At 43.2% G+C, this 19,427-nt stretch overlaps 1 protein-coding gene across 2 annotated transcripts in view; it reads left to right on the plus strand.

Annotated features, from left to right (window-relative positions):
• Positions 1–12,449: 12,449 nt before the first annotated feature.
• The window catches only part of gna11b (guanine nucleotide binding protein (G protein), alpha 11b (Gq class)), a 54,549-nt gene continuing 47,571 nt past the window's right edge, over positions 12,450–19,427 (plus strand). Inside the window, exon 1 of one of the 2 annotated variants that reach the window (XM_048262058.1) lies at positions 12,450–13,424. In XM_048262058.1, the coding sequence (XP_048118015.1) occupies positions 13,289–13,424 (136 nt within the window). In that variant the 5' untranslated portion in view covers positions 12,450–13,288. The remainder of the gene's footprint in view (positions 13,425–19,427) is intronic. The other variant, XM_048262050.1, reaches the window with a different exon arrangement.

Consider the following 19,427-nt stretch of genomic DNA (forward strand, 5'->3'; position numbering starts at 1 on the left):
AAATTCCTGGGGGTGCACATCAGTGAAGACCTCTCCTGACCACCAACACTGCATCACTGGCGAAGAGAGCTCAGCTCGGAAACTCAGGCGAGCAAGTGCTCCACCAGCCATCATGACCACATTCTACCGAGGCACCATTGAGAGCATCCTCTCCAGCTGTATCGCTGTGTGGGGCGGAAGCTGCACTGAATACAACAGGAAAGCCCTGCTGCAGCATAGTGAACACAGCTGGAAGGATTATTGGTGCTTCACTCCCCCCCTCCCTGAAGGACATTTACACCACCCACCTCACCCGCAAGGCTGACCAAAATTGTGGAGTGATGCAAGTCACCCCGCCACAATCTGTTTGATCTACTGCCCTCTGGGAAGAGGTACAGAAGCCTGCGCCCCGCACTACCAGACTCACCAACAGCTTCATACACCAAGCTGTAAGGATGCTGAACTCTCTCCCTCCTCTCCCCCTCCACCCTCAGCTACATAACATCCTGGACATTGGACCCAAAATGGCCGCCTGCACTACTCCACTTGCACACTTGCACACTTGTACACTTTACAACTTGGTGTTGTTGTCCTGAAAACACAACACTTCTGCTGCTCTTACATAACTTGCACCACTATGCCACTTTCTTTCTTACTTAGGTCAAACAGAACTACCCAAGCCTTTTATTGGCCTGACTTTGCACTAGTATTTTATTGACTGTCTATGCACAATTTCAACCAAATTTTGCTGCTCTTATTTTTTCATTATTATATGTGCCCTCTTATTTACTTATTTACTTACTTTTTTGTTTACTTGAATGTTATGTTTGTCTGTGGACCTAAATTGGCAAAATATGTCTTGTCTTCACCGTGGGATAGTGAGAAACGTAATTTCGATCTCTTTGTATGTCTGGAACATGTGAAGAAATTGACAATAAAGCTGACTTTGACTTTGACTTTGAACAACAAAAACATTAGGCTACATTAGGCTCAAGCCCCGAATCTCTTTTCAAAAGCCCCGAATATTTTTTTGTATGTGTTTTCAATTTCCAGCGATTCTAATTTCTAATTTAACTTCCCCTCGGTTTCTATAAATGTTACAAAATGTAGCCTACTACTACTGAGCAAATATCCCTTACTTTCAAAGCCCAATATTGACAGATAATCTGATTTCCCACACGATGAGTTTAGGCAATGCCAGAGCCGAGATGTAACGGTTTACGTCATAAACCTGGCAGGAAAGTTCAGAGCGGCGCAGTCAGTTTAAACCGCAAGCCGGTAAGAAAAACTGTTGTCAAGACATTAGGCAATTAGGCTACTGTACCCTAACCTGGCAATAGCCAGATGAATTTCGCTCCGCCTAGCTCCACTCATCCATCTGGAACCGATCCATTGAAGTGTTGCTTCAGAAGGGTGGGCCTAATCAAAAAATGCTTGCATATGATTGAATAAGCCACTTGTCCGTCATCTATTGACGTGCTACTTCAACCACTCACATCGAAGCCAACCTGTGACGCTAATAACAGACTCACAGTCGCTTCTACGCTATGTCACATCTATGAAACTCCCGCCCTGCGTCCTGATTGGCTAAACCATAAAGTTGGTTGGAGAAATCATTCTCAATGGAAGATGTCCCAGATGGATGTGAGTGAAGCTAGGCGGAGCTAAGCGGAACGACATTCATCTGGCTAGGGTCAGGTTAACTGTACCCCGGAATAAAAAAATAAACTTCAGAAAGACAGAAAGTTTGTTGTACTGTATTCTGTAGTCTGTATTCTGTAGTCTCAATGATCGAATCAGTAGATATACTGTAGGCCTATACCTGTTGTCAGTTCGTTCAATTAATTTATTGTAGGCCTAGGCTAGTAGCCTAGGCAAATATGAAACGGAGATGTAACGTGGCTAACGGCGGGATTTTGAACTTGCATGTTTCATGCATTTTAGGGCAAAAAATACCATGGGATTGATGTGTTCTCCATTTGAGGAACGTAATCAACTGCGGACGTGCACAGACAGCTCAGACACAGAGCGCATATAGGCCTAGGTTAGGCTACTTTCACTTTCTAGAGCGCATTCATTAGGCTACGTAAAAGATGCTTCATACCAAAACAACGATCAAACATTATCAAATGTATCATGACGTGTTGTCACAAAGACTTACTCCAATTAGAAAATCGAAACCAAAATCATGTAAGTGTAAGTGTTCTCTCATTGACGCCTGTAGGAGACAATATCGTTGATCCAATTTTGTAAATTAGCACGTCGTAAAGTTCAATATGAGAGTTAAAATAAAGCCAGTCATACAGCAGAACATTTTATTCAATATTTTACACCTACTAAATCATCAAAGTAAACTTCAAAACATTTCAGCAACCGTGAGTCATAACTCGTCCCGACTGGGGCAACCTATAAGCCTAATATGTCCCACTCTGATGAAAATTATTGAAAAGAAACCATTTGCATGATTAAAAAGAAACCGTTTCCATGAGCTCCTCCGGCCTTGTGCCGTGGGAGAGGCCCGTTCCCCCTTACCCGGAGGTGGGGGAGGGGCGCCCTCGCACCGGGCCCCTGCGGTCCCGGGCCGGGGGCGTGTCGCACCCCCCCCCCGCACCCCCTCAAGCTCCGCTCCTGGCCACTTGTATCAACACAAATTGTGGTTTATATGCCACACAAACTTAGTCAGTGCACATACTAAATAGACCACTATATATGTTAGTTTAAACATTCAAACTTTTCAGCTAGCCAACAGGCCAACTGCTAGTAATGTTCGGACATTGAATCGCATTGTTAACCTAGCTAGACAGCTAGGCTAAATGCTGCAACACAGGTATGAAATATATTATGTCTCATTGACCTTGTTGTTTCTATGAACATGAATTGTTGTTTATAGGCAACATCTTTGTCGAGGCATAAATACCCCTGGATATCTACATTAAGTACTTAAACTTTTGAACTAGCTGAGTAGCCTAATTAGCTCGCTCGCTACCTGGCTAAACACTGCTGTGTGGAAACCCACAGTTAAGCGTATGTGTCACTTAATGTTCATTTCTATACAAACCAAGACGGCAGATTACTAAAGAAACGCAAGCACCCACACCATAAGTGTATCTAAATTAGCTATGTACCAAAAATTACATTTTACCGTGACTCGAAGAGTTGTAAACAGTGTTGTAATGCTGCTTGTACAAATCCGCTTGGAGCTTCAGTGGAATTTTGATTTGCCACGAGAATTCTCGGTCTAACGTTGATGTGCCGTGAGAAAGGTCGGAAATAGGCGACCCACCAGGCCAGGACTAACCTCCGAGCGTGGTAAACAAAATTGGATATTACAGGCAGTAAAAGCCCCGGTAAGAACCAAACCAGATTTTGTTCAAATCTCCACATGACTACTGAAAAATGTAAGGTTAACTTATGACATTTTATTTTGAATTATTAAAAAACATGGTTGTTTTAGAATTTTCGAACAAAAGTGCCAGTAATTGGTGCTTTTACGATACCTTCTTATATGTGATTTCTGCAACAATGGTTGGCTGGCTGGTTGGTTAAATAAATAGACACATACGGAAAACACAATTTATATGATACAATGCAGGCCTGTTAACTGTATGACAATAGTGGTTTATTTAAACTACATCATAACAATTTATTTCGTCAGTCATAATGCTCATTTTAATGAGTAAGAATTAAAGGTACTAGTGCAGTGCCCATTCAAACTATTCCTGTAGCCCAATTACATGCCTGCAAGTAGGCCTGCTTTAAAAAATAGGATGATAGGGAAAAACATAACTCCAGGTAAGCATTCAGTAATGAATACAGATAATATAATAATTGAATAAAAGTGAGCAGAACTTAAGCATGGCTACATGTGACATTTTTTACAAATCAAAATGACATAATCCTAACCGCTGTTTTGAGTCAAGGCTATATGCTTAGCCTATTGAATAACTTGATGATAGAGAAAACAAACCATTTTGTGGAATGATGCATCATCATATGAAATTTGCAACAGTGTGACTCAAAAACAGTCTCTGGTGGCCTATAAGTGACATCACACTCTGTCTGCCACTCGTTGCTTGTCGCTGGTTATGCTTTGTATGTGTGGCATAGACCTCTCCAGAATAAGTCCCGCCTCCGTAACTTCCGTATCCATCCAACTTCCGGTCGTCAAATGTCTATGGGAAATAACATGGCGTTTTGAAAGATCGTACCTGTCAAACTCTGTAGGTGACAAAGTAGAAAAAGCTGGTGGGCCGATTGGCCTACACACTTTTGCCATCTAGTTTCCACTGGATTTTTTTATTGTCGGTGGCGTTTAAGAAGTAAACGATTATTAATGCTAACCGGGAGCTAGTTCCGATGTACGCGGGCGGAGGAGGGCGTTAGATCTTGCTCACAGCCAACCAGTCACAACCTAACGTGATGGGTCATTTTCACGTGTGATTCATGCGTGGTTTCAGTGGTCTATAAATGTAAATCGTTTGCAAGGTTCAGCCTCTTTTCAACATGACTTAACTTTGGTTTGACTGTGCGAGTTTGTTGGCTGTTATTGAGATATTTGAAAAAGAAAGAAATTGCAGACAAAGACACTAAAGACATGACGAGATGAGATTTTTTTTCACGAATAACAGATAATGATAAGCAGACTAGGAATCAGAGGCTGAATCGTTGATTGAGTCAACCTATCAAACATGATGATTTCACGCGGGGTTAGTGCTTTATTTTGCATGACATTGATCAGAACCAGAATCGGCCCACCATTTTTTTCTATTTCGCTACCTACAGATGTTTTACCGGTATGATATATCGAAACGCCATGTTATTTCCCATAGACAATCGACGCCCGGAAGTTGGATGGATACGGAAGTTACGGAGGCGGGACTTATTCTGGAGAGGTCTATTCTGAGACGCTCTTTAATTCTGGACCATTATCGCTCGTTTCAATTTAGGACCTTGCAGTTGGAATTGTCGTTTGCTTATTCAAAGTCTAAAGACAGTCCAAAGTAGCCTGGGCTATTCGAAGTGTCAGTTATTGCACATCATTGTTTACGTTATTTTGAAGAGCCACTGCATACCTGAGTGTGTTGGCGTGTTGTTGCAAAATCTGCAAAGTCATTTCATGCAAGCAAACCGCATACAGGGGGTCTTGCACTCGCTTAACTTTTTACCCATGTAACCTACATTGATCCACTTCTGCCAAAGCCCTAGCCTGAAATGTAGGGTCTGGGCACTCACCGTTCGCAGTGCTCAGTCCGAGGGGCGGGATAATCGGTTGTCTTTCAAATTCCATCTGCACACAATAGGACAGCGAGTCCCATGTGTTTTCCCACCAGCGGAGCTAGTTGGCTAGTTCAAACTTTTGCCAACTTAAAACTAGCTTAACTCGTGTCACACTGTTGGCCAACAGCAACATCCATCTTCTTTGTTTTCAAGTAGCAGGGAATTCAAGCCAAACCGTTGCAACTCTGCCATCACTCATTATGTTAATCCCGCCTAACGACTCTATACACGATTTGATTGGCCTGATAGAAGTTTAATTTTTCGAGCTCACAAGCCAACGGAGAGTTGCTAGACTAGCCCTGGAAGCAAATGTAATTTGCTGCCGCTAGGGTGTGTCTAGATTTCTAGGCTACCAAAGCCCTGCTTCTATGCTAGGTTACGGGGACGCTGGCGAGACACGCCGCTCCGTCTGGTATCATGTTTTTGTTTGTTTTTGTGTAATGTTCGTGATTTTATGTAGTGTCATGTTTGTTTTTTTGTATTGGTTTGTCTGGTTGGGTGTTTTCCCTGTTTATTTACGTTATTTTTGATGGTTTTCGTGTTATTCTTGGTCCTTTTTGCTGCTTCTGGGTCAGCTGAGATTAGGAGCTTGCTATGGCTGGCTTTTGCCCTAGCTGGGCATCGGACGTCCTTCCATCCATCCGTGAGCGGTGCTGCACTTCATTGTCTGGTCGAGGGGATCTCTCGGGACAGCTGGACCTGGGCTACTCTGCGAGGGATCTGCCGTGGCCGCCGAGCTGTTGCTGACCTGCGGGCTGCCATGCCAACTGCAGACTAGCGTTGGCCTGGCGGTGAGGAGCTGCAGTCTCACGGAGTAACAGACGGTCGCTGTTGGAGGTCCGCCGAGTTGCGGATCTACACGATCGCCCACTACTTCAGACTGTGCATCCAGTGATCTCCAGACTGCAGTCTACAAGGCCTAACGTTGACGTGATCTCCAGACTGCCAGTGGGTTCACCGGGTTGATCATTTGCTGACGTTGAAGAACTTTGTTGGCATGTCGGTTGTGAAGACACTCTGTGCGGTTTTCGCGGATCATCATTGCCCTTGGACATTTTCGGCTGGTTTGGAGATTGGACTGGTTTTGACATCACCTTTCCCCTTTTTAAATATATTTTCTTTTTTTTCACTTTTTGTTTGTTTATTTGTCTTGTTGTCTGTCTTGTGTGTCTTGGTGTCACGGGTGCGCTGGCGACTACGCCGCTCCGTCCAGCATTTTTTGTATGTGTTATTTTTTAAATGTATTTGTCATGTCTTGATGTCATGGGCACGCTGGCGACTACGCCGCTCCATCCGGCATTGTTTGTCTTGTTATGTGTCTTGTTTGTTGGAGCGATTTGGGTTGCACTATGTGGATGTTAAATGCGCTTTAAAAATAAAACTGACTTGACTTGACTTGACTTCTATCCTCACTGGTAGCTTACAGTACAGTGCTGTGTGGGAGGGGGAGTGGCTAGCGGCGAAAGCCAATGTGTGCTTCTTTTACCGATATATTTAACAATATCTTTTGCATTTCTTATTCAAACAACGTCAAATTTGGCACTGCACTTACTCATGCCTGTAGCAAGACACCTGCCAAGTTTCAGTCTGACAAACTGTCAGCGAGATATGCGTGCCACAGACATTAGGACAGACACACAGACGCTTCTTGCTTTATAGATAGATGCTGTATTTATTGCAAACAAAATTCCGCGATATCTCCCACGATGTCTCCCACGAGTGACGTCAGGCAGACTGTAGCCGGTCTGTCCGGGATAAACTGCCATCTGTTGTAGCTCCTCCCAGCTAGCCTCTGAAGTTCACGTTGACGTAGACAAGTGACACGTGACAAGTATATTCATAGGCCTATAGACTCTATCAACTGCAGAAACAAACATGTGTGTTCCTAAGGCATTTCCGGAGGCACAGAAAACAACATTGACCTAATGGTAAATTGGGGACAAAGAAAGACAAGTTAACATTTCAACCGTAAATCCTCTAGGAACAGATTGAGAGGGTCTATCCTATATATAGAGTATATCTATTCATAGGCCTATACTAAGGTATGGGTATTCAGTAAAGTAATGAATGTTTGTACATTGAGGACTGAGTGTGAATAAGTGGCGAATAAGTGTGGCATTTTGATAGGTTGTGTTTGAAAACCAAAATCAAGTTACTTCCTGTTAGATTTTTGTGTGTTAGGTAGAAAAGTGTGTGTTGTGTTTTGCAAAATGTGTTTCACGAAATTGAAAACTGAGTCAAACACTGAGAATTAGTGAATGGTTTTGCAGATTTGGTGTGGGGTTATTGTGTTGGGAAGACCTGTTTAGAAAATTGTTTGACAAGCAGAAATTTAGTTTGTAAGCAGTTGAAAAAAACTGTAATGTGGCACGTCATGGAAGACGTTTCAAAATGTTAGTTCCACGTGAGTTGGCCACGCTTGTAAACAAAACCATGGTTCCGTGAGAACCAGCTTCCGCGAGGGAGAGTAAAGCTCATCCCAAAGCTGAGTGCGGTATTATAATCCTAAGCACTAATCAAGGGAACTTAATTTAGCTGCAAGGGTGCTTCCCACCCGAGTTCACTTGGTAATCGAGGGGGAGTGGGTAGGGATTAGTTTCGGAAAGGGTAAAATTGAAATATTTTGTTTGTGTAACATGGTAACAAAATACCATTTTGAGAAGAAATAACATTGTTTTGAATGTAAAGTTTCATTTTGCAGGACATTGTGTGTATGTTTTTTGATTTGTGTGTAGAGTTCTGAGAGTATGAGGCATGCTTTCAGAAAATGTGTGTAAACAATCGAGAAAAATGAACTCAAAGACTGGTTGCAGTTCACTATCTGGCCAGAGTTTAACATTGTTTTAGATGGGGCTTCTGTCAGCGCAGAACCATAGTCATGATGATGACAAGAGTGTGGAGGACCAGGGGCATAGCACAAGATCCTGGGCCTATGCATAGGCAGTCCTGATGGGCCCCCATGTTCCTCAGGTAAAATAAAATATATTCCAGACTTTTCAAGGGCCCCTCTTGGGCCCCTATCAGTAGTGGTTTTACCCCCAGTCCAACACCCCTGAGGAGGACTGAGGAGAGGCTATAGCTAACCTGAATTGTCCAATTATCATCGCTCAACCCAATCTATTTGTATTAATATTTTGTTTATTACCTATATGTATTACTATTGCATGGATATTTATTTTATTATTCCTTAAGATGTTCAATTTCAACTTTTTGGAAATACATTGTGTTGCACAAAACGTTTTTAATTTTTTTTTAAGTTTTCCATTTTTTATTTTCCATATGTTTTTTTCTTAATTGTTTACACACAAAATTTGGTACTTGAGACACAATGACCACAACATGTAACTGCACCAACCCCCTGAACCAATTCTGCTAAACTACAAGCACAATTCCTGCTTTACACTCAAATTGCAGTTCTAAAACACACTTTTTTCACAACACTTCACACAATTCTTTGCATTTGGCACAATTTTCATGATTTTTTTTTGTTTTCACAAGGAACACACTGCCATTCAAATTCTAAAGTTAATTGCCCTACTATGCACACGGACTCATCACATGGGCAAACACCTGTCACTCAGTTTTACAATTAGTAATCAGGGGCCGTATTCAACAGGCAACCTGTAGAGAGAGTCACGAGTTTTAAATACCTTGGTGTCCACATTACTGAAGACTTAACATGGACTGTTAACACTCAATATGTTCTGAAGAAGTCCAGACAACGACTCTACTTCCTTCGTCAGCTAAAGAAATTAAAAGTTTCTACATCCATCATTAAGGCCTTCTACACTTCAGCGGTTGAGAGTGTTCTAACTGGTAGCATCATCACCTGGTATGGGAACTCAGTTAGAGATTGTAGTACTCTGCTGAACGTACTATAAGAACTCAACTCCCTGCTCTACAAAATATCTATTCCAGAAGAGTACCTGTAAGAGCCCAAAAGATTCTGAAGGACTCTTCTCATCCTAACAATGGATTATTCCTACCGCTGAAATCAAGAAGACGCCTATGTAGTCACAAAGCCAGAACTGAGAGACTCAGGAGAAGTTTTTATCCCCAGGCCATCCGAACTCTGAACTCACACTATACTGACTTTGCACACATTCACTCCTCAGCACTCATGACCCCCCACACACACACACTTTCTCCAACTTTTGCACATCTCCATAGAACTTTTTATTGATTATTTTTTATTTCTCTCATCTCATCTACCCATGTCCTTGAATGCCTAGCCTTTCTGCCCTTTCTGTGCTACACAAGTAGTGCGAAGGACGGAAGATGATGAATAACTGAATAAAAAGGCCTAGCCTAAATCAATAAAGAGTAAGGCGAAACAAATAGCCTAGTAGTTGCAGCCTAATGAAACATATGGATTGATGCAGTATCTTTGCAACATTATTAAATTAATCTGTCACCATATGCCTATGCCTACGTTTGCAAAAAGGAGAACATTTTAATTTGATTCACAATAAGATGTATTTACATGTTGAGAATGAGTAGTTTTGGTTGTTGGTGGCGTTATTGCATCCCTTAGTTATGCCTACAATGCAAAAATGTTCCATCGCGATTGGAAGCTCCTGTAGCCGCATAGGATTTCAAAACATCGCGACGCGAAATGCCACAAAAAGCTGTTTGTGAATAGGTCTTAGTGAGTTAGGAGTCCTCGACTTCTTTTAAGCTGTCCCAGACTTAGATGCTACTTTTAGGTCTAAAATGCTTCATGAATTACTTTTAGTGAAAAAAATTAGGACCATTATTTTTAGGAGTTGCTCCTAAATTCGCCACTTAGGAGCTACTTTTAGCCTTAAAATTATTTGTGAATACGGCCCCAGAGCTTTAGCATAATGCTTGTGATGTGGATGAGGTGCTGTAGTCAGACCGAAACAGAAAAGAGGATGCAGCAGCATAGTTTTTTTTTTTTACTGTAACTGTATACAGTAAATTCTTCTGTTGTTTTGTATGTAGACCAATGTATGTGCAACTTTATGTTGGTTGGGATGTACTGTACATTGTACACTGTACATTTTTTTTGTGGGGGAAAATAAAATATATTTATTTCAGTGTACTTGTGTGTTCTATAAAAACAATATTCTCAAATATTTTACAACACACTTATGTATGTACTGTCTGTAGTAAGTGTAACACTGAACAAAAAAAGGCCTAAGTCATTATGATGAATGGAGAAGTGTTTTCTATTCATCATAGTGTTTTACACTGAGCATGTCATTGTTCAACTGGTTCTTATAAATGTCTGTTCATATGATGTTTGTGTGTGTCATTTGAAAACAAAATGCCATTTTGAAAAGAAATAACATTGTTTTGAATGTAAAGTTTCATTTTGCAGGAGATTTGAGGGGTTTTGCCCCTTGTGTGTGTTTTTTTGATTTGTGTGTAGAGTTCTGAGAGTACGAGGCATGCTTTCAGAAAATGTGTGTAAACAATCGAGACAAACTGTAAATATGTATCCATTCCTGGAAAAAAAAGGTTGTTCTGAAGAATGTGTCAATTTGTCCCATATAGGGACATAATTGTGTATACTAGTTATTAATTCATATTGATGTAAACAACTTTCTTCCAAGACAGAATTGCTCAATATGCTTTTCTTCAAAGATTTTGATTGCTTCAGATACACATTTCTACTCCTTAAAACAGTGATTTGGATGTTCAATCATTTCATAATATTAATAAAAGTACTGTAAACAACACAGTGCAAAGACAAGCACAGAAAAGAGCAGTGTTTTTATTTGTTGAAAATGAGTCTGCCTTTTATAGAATGTTAATTTTGCACAAATATGCAATACATTTAAATTGAATGGCCCAGATATTGAACATTTAGTTTTGGCCCGCTGCCCTCCACCCCGATTCGTTTTTGGCCCTTGACGGGGAAGAACTTGGGTAACCCTGAGATCGAAATTATGTTGCCCAATCTCAATGGGAAAGTGTCGCTCAGCAGCATTGCCCAAAATGTTGCCCCGTGTATCATCACCTTTACGTTTGTGATAGCATAGCATAGATTAGAATAAGCATATAATTTTGAGAAAAGAATAGTCTACCCTAAGGCCTACATTAAGGGAGCCCATAGGCCCTAGTTGAACAGGTTATGATGATTATGCAGATAAAAATCCCATTTTTAATTTTCTACATCAAAATATTGTAGGCCACTCAAACTGTAGATTCGCCTACCTCCTCACTGTAGCCTAGGCTATAGGCTAGGCCTACTCTGTAGGTTCTCAACTTTGAATTGATTTTGGTTATTTGTAGCTGGGAGGGCTCATTCACCGTGAGAATTTTTATGATCTCTGAAACTGACTCAAGTGACTTAAAAGACTCAAAGGATCCGTATCTGGTTAGTAAGTGAACCAAGAGATCATCATGAATCCGTAAAGATCGAGTTTACCAAGTCTAGAGTTATCCGAACTCTCACGGCTCTGTCAACATGGGTTTTGTGGTCCCTCTAGTGGTAGACTACTGTCATACATCCTCTTATGGCTTAGATGTCCACACGATGTCACTAGCGCTACGCCTACTCACCCTTGTGTGGTGCTGTGGTTTCAGATTATGCAAATAAAAGTCAAATGGATCAGTTTATCCAAACTGAGGTCCTAGAAAGCTGTTCCTTTAACTCATGCAAATAGGCTATTTGAATTTCACTCAAGTTCAGAAAATGTCGATTTACATATCATACGGTGTTTTAAGTTTATTTTTAGAAAAAAGTAAATAATAATAATAATAATAATAATAATAATAAAAATACGTTTAACGCAGACATAAAGTATTTGGCAGGGAGAAGAGCGATAATCTTTTCCATTTTCTAAATCCTCGGGCAGTTTAGGCTGCTGCATTTCTCCCTATTACAGTATGCATGCGTGAAGGTATCCACCGTTTGGAGTTGCCATCTTGCAAATTCCCTTTCCCTGGAGGAGCCCAAGCAGGCATGGGACAACCAAAGTGTAGTTGGTGTGTGTTTTTCAGGTATAATTAGCTCACTGAACAACATTGCTCTTCCACTAGAATATTATTGACACGCCCAGACTCCGAAGCGGAGTTTGACCGAAGTGCTAGCCAGTGCTGTCGACCAAACATGACAGTTCTTGGAATCCGCCTCTAGACCGACCCCAATTCCCGCCTCTTTCGCTGCCATTAGCCAGCGTTTCACCCAAGCCCTGCACAAAATCCATTCTTTCCCTCCTGTCACTCACCGCAGTTGCCTAGTATCGTACATACATCATACTAGACTGTGTTATACTGTTTTCCACAGGAGGAAGAGACACCGTCATCTGCAAAAAAGTGGCAGAAACCATTCTAAAACCTAAAGCCCATTTGGCATTTCACGCATTTTAGATAGTAGCACGTATGTCAGCATCGCCGCCTTATTTGCGCTGCAGTGACATAAGAGGGCTTATTGTAAAATAAGGCCGCATTTTTGCGAATGGACATTTTTATTTGTATCGAATCCGTTAACGACTCGGTAAATGTGTGAACTGTGCCTTTTATCAAGACACCAGTCAGACATATTCTGTCCATTTTGTTGCTAAGGAGCAGAGGCTTTTCTTGGTTTGAGAGGTTGTAGACAGCGCGGAAAAGGTAGTCACGGATGTCGCGACAGTCCAGTTTGTCCCGTTGCCACCGGGACCCGTGTTGGTGAGCGCTCAAGACTGAAAGCCGTGGATCTGGGGGAGTGTCAGTGAAACGAACGAGAGGAAAGCCTGCCCTGGATTTCAATCATTTGCGAGATAAGGCCCGAACGCAGAGAGAAGGGACAGGGCCTCCTCCTTCGCCTCCTCCGCTTCGACGCTACCCCCTCATTCCCTGTTTCCTCCGTGATTTGCTAGGATTCGCACGCGGGTGAAGTTGGATACATTTCGGTGAGGACTTACTTGAGAGCGAGGCCCCCTGGACCCCCTCCCCCACTCCCTTGCAACCCCCTCAATCAATCTACTTTCCCAAATTTCGTGTGAGGATTGGGATTCCACAACCACCCAAGGTCCGTGTGGTTTAGTCCCGTCGAAGCCGGGCTCTCCAAACCAGGGGGATGACTTTAGAATCTATGATGGCTTGCTGCCTGAGTGAAGAGGCGAAGGAGTCGAAACGAATCAACGCAGAGATCGATAAGCAGCTTCGCCGAGACAAGCGAGACGCCAGGAGGGAATTGAAATTACTTCTTCTGGGTACGGTGTCATTTTGCTATATAAAAACTGTCTGTGTTTGTGTTGGTGGATCCTGTCGACCGTGGTTATATAGCTAGTTAGCGTAGCCACATAGAATCTAGGAGGCTAACATTTTAGTGGGAGTGTTAGCTTAAAAGCTAAAAGCTAGTTCACTTGCTAGTCTGCTAGCGAAACATCTGTAATGTAGATTGATAGCCAGCTGGCTAGGTGCAAGCTAACTTGGCTAGCTTGCTTTTTATGGTCCTGACAAGCTAGCCTAGCGGTAGCTAACTACTTCATTTCAGTCGGCCGAAATGGAGGGCCTCAACCTTTAGCGGAGAACACTCGCGTAAATCTGCAATGAGCCAATTAACATAATAGACTGTTGATTGATTTTTTTTGCCTTTCGCAGTATGTGTGGATATTGTTACAGTGTTTCTTTTTGACCAATTCGTTTTTGAAATTATGTCATGAATCTTGCTGTCTATTGACTTTTAAGCCATCAGTTTGTCTACAGCTAGCTCTTTGGCTATGCGATGTAGAAGACGGTGCTTGCAGTGGTTGTAAATCAGTTGGACCCATTTTTGAGGGCCGCAGATAATGATCTAACGAGATTACTTGTCCACAACGAGCTGCCCCTCTTGTCACGGCAGATGGCTCACTGTGCCAGCTTTCTTGTGCGTGGGCTGTTTAACGTTATAAAAAAGGGTTAACTTGTTCAAACCAACATGCCTATTAACAACGCTTAACGTTAACGTTACAACGCTTAACGTTAACGCTGCTTGATGCGTTTCATGTTTTTGACACGCTATTTTAATCTTAATTTTCAATACGTTTGCCCGCAATATGCCTAAACTATAACATGATTGGTCGTTATCGCCAAGGAAGTAACGTTAACCCTAGTCGTGTGTCGTCAACGTTAAATTGAATACATTGGTCATCTCTTATGTTTCAGTCCACCATGAAACACGGAATCTTAACAGGTAAAACTAGGCCAGATACTTATGCCAAATTCCAATTTACTGCTTCTTTGGAGATGATATGGCAAGGGGCCGGAGCATGGACTGTAGCTTCTGGACGTTACATCATAGGCTGACTTCGTCTGTCATTGGTGGTTAGCCTAATTTATTCTCACTTTCGAAGAGGCTGATCAGTGAATGAAAACGATTCTGGCTTTTGGAACTAATGTATGTTAACCCAATAATCTTCTTAAGTGCTGCAATTGAGTCTTTTGGTGTTAAGTTTATGCATAATGTACCAGGCTATCTCGCTGAACAGTCCAGATTTTAAGACCCACTCACTCCGTCACCCAAAACAGGCACTTTAAAATTTAATGTGCCCAATGGTTGAAAATAACCATCTCTCCCCACTCTTAGTTGGCACTGGAAGACTGATAATGTAGGTCAACACAGTCAGTTAGTTTCTTTGTTCTGGATGGAGTTGTCTCCAGAGGCCCAAGTCAAATGGGAACCAGGGAAGAACTGGTGCCTCAGCCTAGGGTACAGAGTCTTAAAGGGGCTGGAAAGGTTGAAGGCACTGTGGATCCTCACAGTGCCCACACACACACACACACACACACACACATACAGGCTATACAGGCTATACAGTGCTGATGCGTATGTGGGTTTGCCCACTTAGGTATCAGAGCTGAACAGCTTTTCCAATCATTTCCTATCAGTCACTAGCTCTGCACCGCAAAACACAGGCTTGCAGATAACTAACTCTTGCTCTTGTGCACATACAGACACACACACAAATGCACACAGACATACTCACACTGGGGGGAAAAGGGGGAGAAAAGATTAAACTCCAGGAGGATGTTGACTTTTCTCCAGACTAATTTTAAAACTGTCAGCATATGAACCCTGTGCACTGTCTTTACACTTCCTACAAACTCAAGCAGGGGACCAACGGCTCCTAACCTTACCACTCCTATCCCCCACCCTCCCACTCCCAAACACATCCCCTCCCACTCCCAAACACATCCCTACAGTTTTATCTCTCACTCAAGACTTTTTGGTACTAGCTCTTTGTCTGAGAACAGACATTTAGGTCGTTCGGTGTTTAACAGCCTCGAGGGAGGAGGAGGGGAGGCAGCCTCTCCGGGGTGGTTTGCGGGGTTAGGAGGGCCAGTTGGCATCAGAGAATGCCCTAATGCTCCCCATCAGGCCTTACACACCCACTGGCTGACCAGGTCTGTGTGTGTGTGTGTGTGTGTGTGTGTGTGTGTGTGTGTGTGTGTGTGTGTGTGTGTGTGTGTGTGTGTGTGTATCTGTGTGTGACCTATTTAAAAACTAGAACCTCTGAACCTACCAACAGAACAGTGTAGCAACAGAACTACCCGCACAGAGAGCGTTAGTGGGCAAAGGTAACAGTCACTGAGTTACTGTGTGAGTGTGTGTTTTCCTTTGTTCATTTTGTTCTTTCATTTCCTCCACAATCCAACTCCCACGCCCCCATATTGCATCCCCCCTCTACTGCCTCGTCCTCCCATGTCTCTGGAAAATCAGGGTGAAAGTGTTGCTCCCTTATCCTGTTACTGGTGGATTATAAACAAATTAAAGAGTGTCTGGAAAAGACTTGGGATTAGCCCTGGTCTTAGCTGGCTATGAGTTAGGCAGGGTAGCAGCTCAGGGCCCAGGTACAGCTACAGCCAGTGTCCAGCAATCCAGTGTCCTGTCCATGTGCCCCTTCTCATCCTGTAGGGTTGCATGTGTTCATCTGTTTGTTTACTCATTTGCACTTGAACAAATATCGATGGCTTCCTCTAACCATGTTCTTGCGTGTACCTTCTGCTGGGCAGCTGTGCCAGGCTAGGTTGTGCATAGATGAGGGACTTAGGCTACCGTCTCTCTATCATGCGCGCACACACACTCAAAGAAACCCACCCACACACCTGTTGTACTCAGTGCTTTTTTTCTTGCTGCGAGGTGTGTATGCAAACTCCCTGTTTCTAATGGGCGCATTTTTAGGAGTATTATTTTGAAACAGGAAGTCAGAGTGACACTTGGGACTTCCTTGTGGAGGACTTAGCTTAGCCTGACTTAACCAGAGTCTGAATGGATATCACAGGGCTGGATGTCTATGCAAATTTGCATCCACTGTGCATTTAAGGTTTGTTAATGACGTGGGAACCCCCTAACCTATCAGGACCCTGTCAGGCCTTGGATAGTGTGTTTGGTATAATATGTATGATGTATGGCATGTTTTTTTTATATATTGAGCACTGCACTGTACAGGTTTGTTGATGTGATAGGTGGTAGAGTGAGACACACACACTCTTCTTTAGACTCTTCTTTTCACTCTTTCTTTATGTCAGAAATGGACTTTACAATTAAATAAACAAAATGTACCAAGCCATGAAGGTTTAGGAAGTAAAGAAACTTTTAGTAAAGCTGAAGCCTGCACACGTTACCATTAACAGTTTGTGTTAGGCCTTGGTGTTTATAATGAAGTTGTTATATTGGCAGTAACACCATGTAGTACTGGAGTTGTTTGAACCGTGGGGTTGGGGTGATCTTCCCTCACAGCCATTTTGGTTTGAGATACTGCTGTTGATGCTCTGTGGTTGGTGGGTGCAGAATCTCCTCTCGTTCAACCATGCTGAGGAACCTATGTATGGCATGCCAATTGCTGTTGTCGTTGGCATGGTGGGCACACATGGTATTCACCCCCCATCTTCCTCCATACTCCTTATAACCTGTAAAGCAACTCCATACTTGCCCCACAGCACCCCTGATCCTGTAAAAACAGCCCTGTTGTCCTGCCTTCCTTCCTTTTTTATTCCCTAGCTGCCTTTTTCTGGACTCCTTAAGCCCTCAGCAATGTTACTCTGTGCTCCCTGAAGCATAATGTTGCAAGGCCCACTTAAAATAAAAAAATAACTCCACCATGTCTCACCTCCCTCTGTTTTCTCTTATTTCCTTGGAGCCTGATCTGAACAAACCCAAAAGCTGTTTGATTGCCAAAGGCAGTGATTTCGACACACCTGTTTCCTTCCCAACGTTGTTAATCCATGCATCGTTCAGTGGAAGTAGCTTAAGTAGTGGTGTTAGGCAGCACACTGAGCATACTTTGTACAGTGCAACACCTCACAAATGATGGACTTATTTGCATTTCCCTCCGTGTCTCTGTCTTCTTATAGCCTAGGCCTACATCAGGGTAATATGACTTCCCAAACTCATTAGCTAGCCTGCAGGGCAGCACAGTGCTACATTTCGTTTCCCCATGAGCGTTTTTTTTCTCCCTTCATTGCACAGAGAATTGAAATCAAAGGCACCCACGTAAAAAAAACCTCCTTCCTATTCTGATAAGGCAATGGCTTGTGGTTTTCATTTTGAGTCAGAAAACAACCAGCAACCACAAGGAACTTCCTTGAACTGAACAAACTCTCACACCTCTCCACATTGACAATAATCCAATAAGTTCTATATTGTTGCTTGGTCTCTGCAGTGTACTGTACCTATTAGCATGTAATTCTGTGCTTCGCCCAGATCAATAAGATGTTGCATCTTATGTCTAATGCACTGGGGTGCAGGGCTGATCTCATCTACAGAGATGCCTAAACGTGTATTCAGCAGCTGGTTCTTGGAGGCATCTGCGCTATGCCTGGACTGGGTCTGGGTCAGGGACACTTCTGTCTGAAACATCAGATGCTAAGCCTCTGCTACTACAATCTGTGAGTTGGTCTGCTTCTGTCCTCTTACGGATGTGGTATTTTGTTCTCCTATGCCGCCACTTTATATTATGTGTTCTGCCTAAAACCACAATTTGCCAGACCTGCTCATCAGGTTGGCACTTACCATAACCCACTGTGCTCCTCCCTCCGAGCCCTCCCTTTGGCCAGCACAGACCAGACCAATCACAAGCACTCATGAGAATGGCTGATATCCTAAGGTGGGGATCACATTAGCCAGTGGCAAGCGGCAGGTTTCCTATTGTTCTCTATGGTTCGGCAGCGGAACGGTGGCAACGCTGGCGTAGCGTTGAACAAGCTGAGCGTTGAACTTGGTTCAACTTTCAAAGCGAGCGTATTCAATTGACAAACCGTTTGTATTGCTTAGGAACGAGAGAAAACTTTTTATGGTCTAAACGTTGCGTTACGTTTGCCACTGCCGCTTGTCGCTAGCTGATGTGATCCTCGCCTAAAGACCATATACCTGCCTGGAAGCACCTTAGAGAGTGTTATTTAATGAACCTGAGTGGCTTCAGTAGTATTAGTGGTAATGTGTCCCATTAACAATAGCTGACTATGCTCCTTATAACCTTGATACCCTTGATAGCCACAGTATGCCAGGTGATTTCTGCTATCAGCTTAAAAGTCTACCTAATGTGTGTAAATGCTGAAGGACTGGACCAGACAGTGTTCTCACTGGAGAAGAATGAAACCGTGCTCTTCTTGATCCCTACTGAAGTCTCCTTCAGCCAGATTCAGCAATCGTAACGGATGGTTTTGGGTGTTCTGGATGCTTGACTTTGATGGACACTCTCTACGTTTCTTCCAGTGGCCGTACCCCAAACATCTTTGGAAGTAACATTTCTGACCTTTGGTGTCAGTTATGCCACTCTCAATGCTTCACTGCCCCCCAACTCCTACATCACCACCATGATGTTTCTTCCCACTGGTGTCAATGCTCCACTGCACCTCGAGCCCTTACCTCCGCCTTCCCACGACCACCAACACCTCCCCAACCACTGTGCTGTGGTGAACTCCCTGGCCCACTGCGCCATATGAGGCCAGGGCCACAGGACAGGGGCTAGTCTTGGCAGGCAAACCCCCGTGTTGCCTGTACTTGGTCAAAACAGCACACCTCTGCAATTTTCCGAGAGGCGGGACCGTTCTGGGTGGTGGTGGTGGTGGTGGGGGTGGGGGGTTGTACATAGGCAGTGTATTAAGGAGAGCAAGGGTAAAGGAAGGAGGGTTGGATTAGAGTCTGCACGTCCCCCATACCCTCAACACACACACACACACACACACACTCCAACTGTCTATCTAACAATTGGTACCCATCAGTGGGCACATGA

Source organism: Alosa alosa, chromosome 1 (assembly GCF_017589495.1).
Source record: "Alosa alosa isolate M-15738 ecotype Scorff River chromosome 1, AALO_Geno_1.1, whole genome shotgun sequence".
Taxonomy (NCBI): Eukaryota; Metazoa; Chordata; class Actinopteri; order Clupeiformes; family Clupeidae; genus Alosa; species Alosa alosa.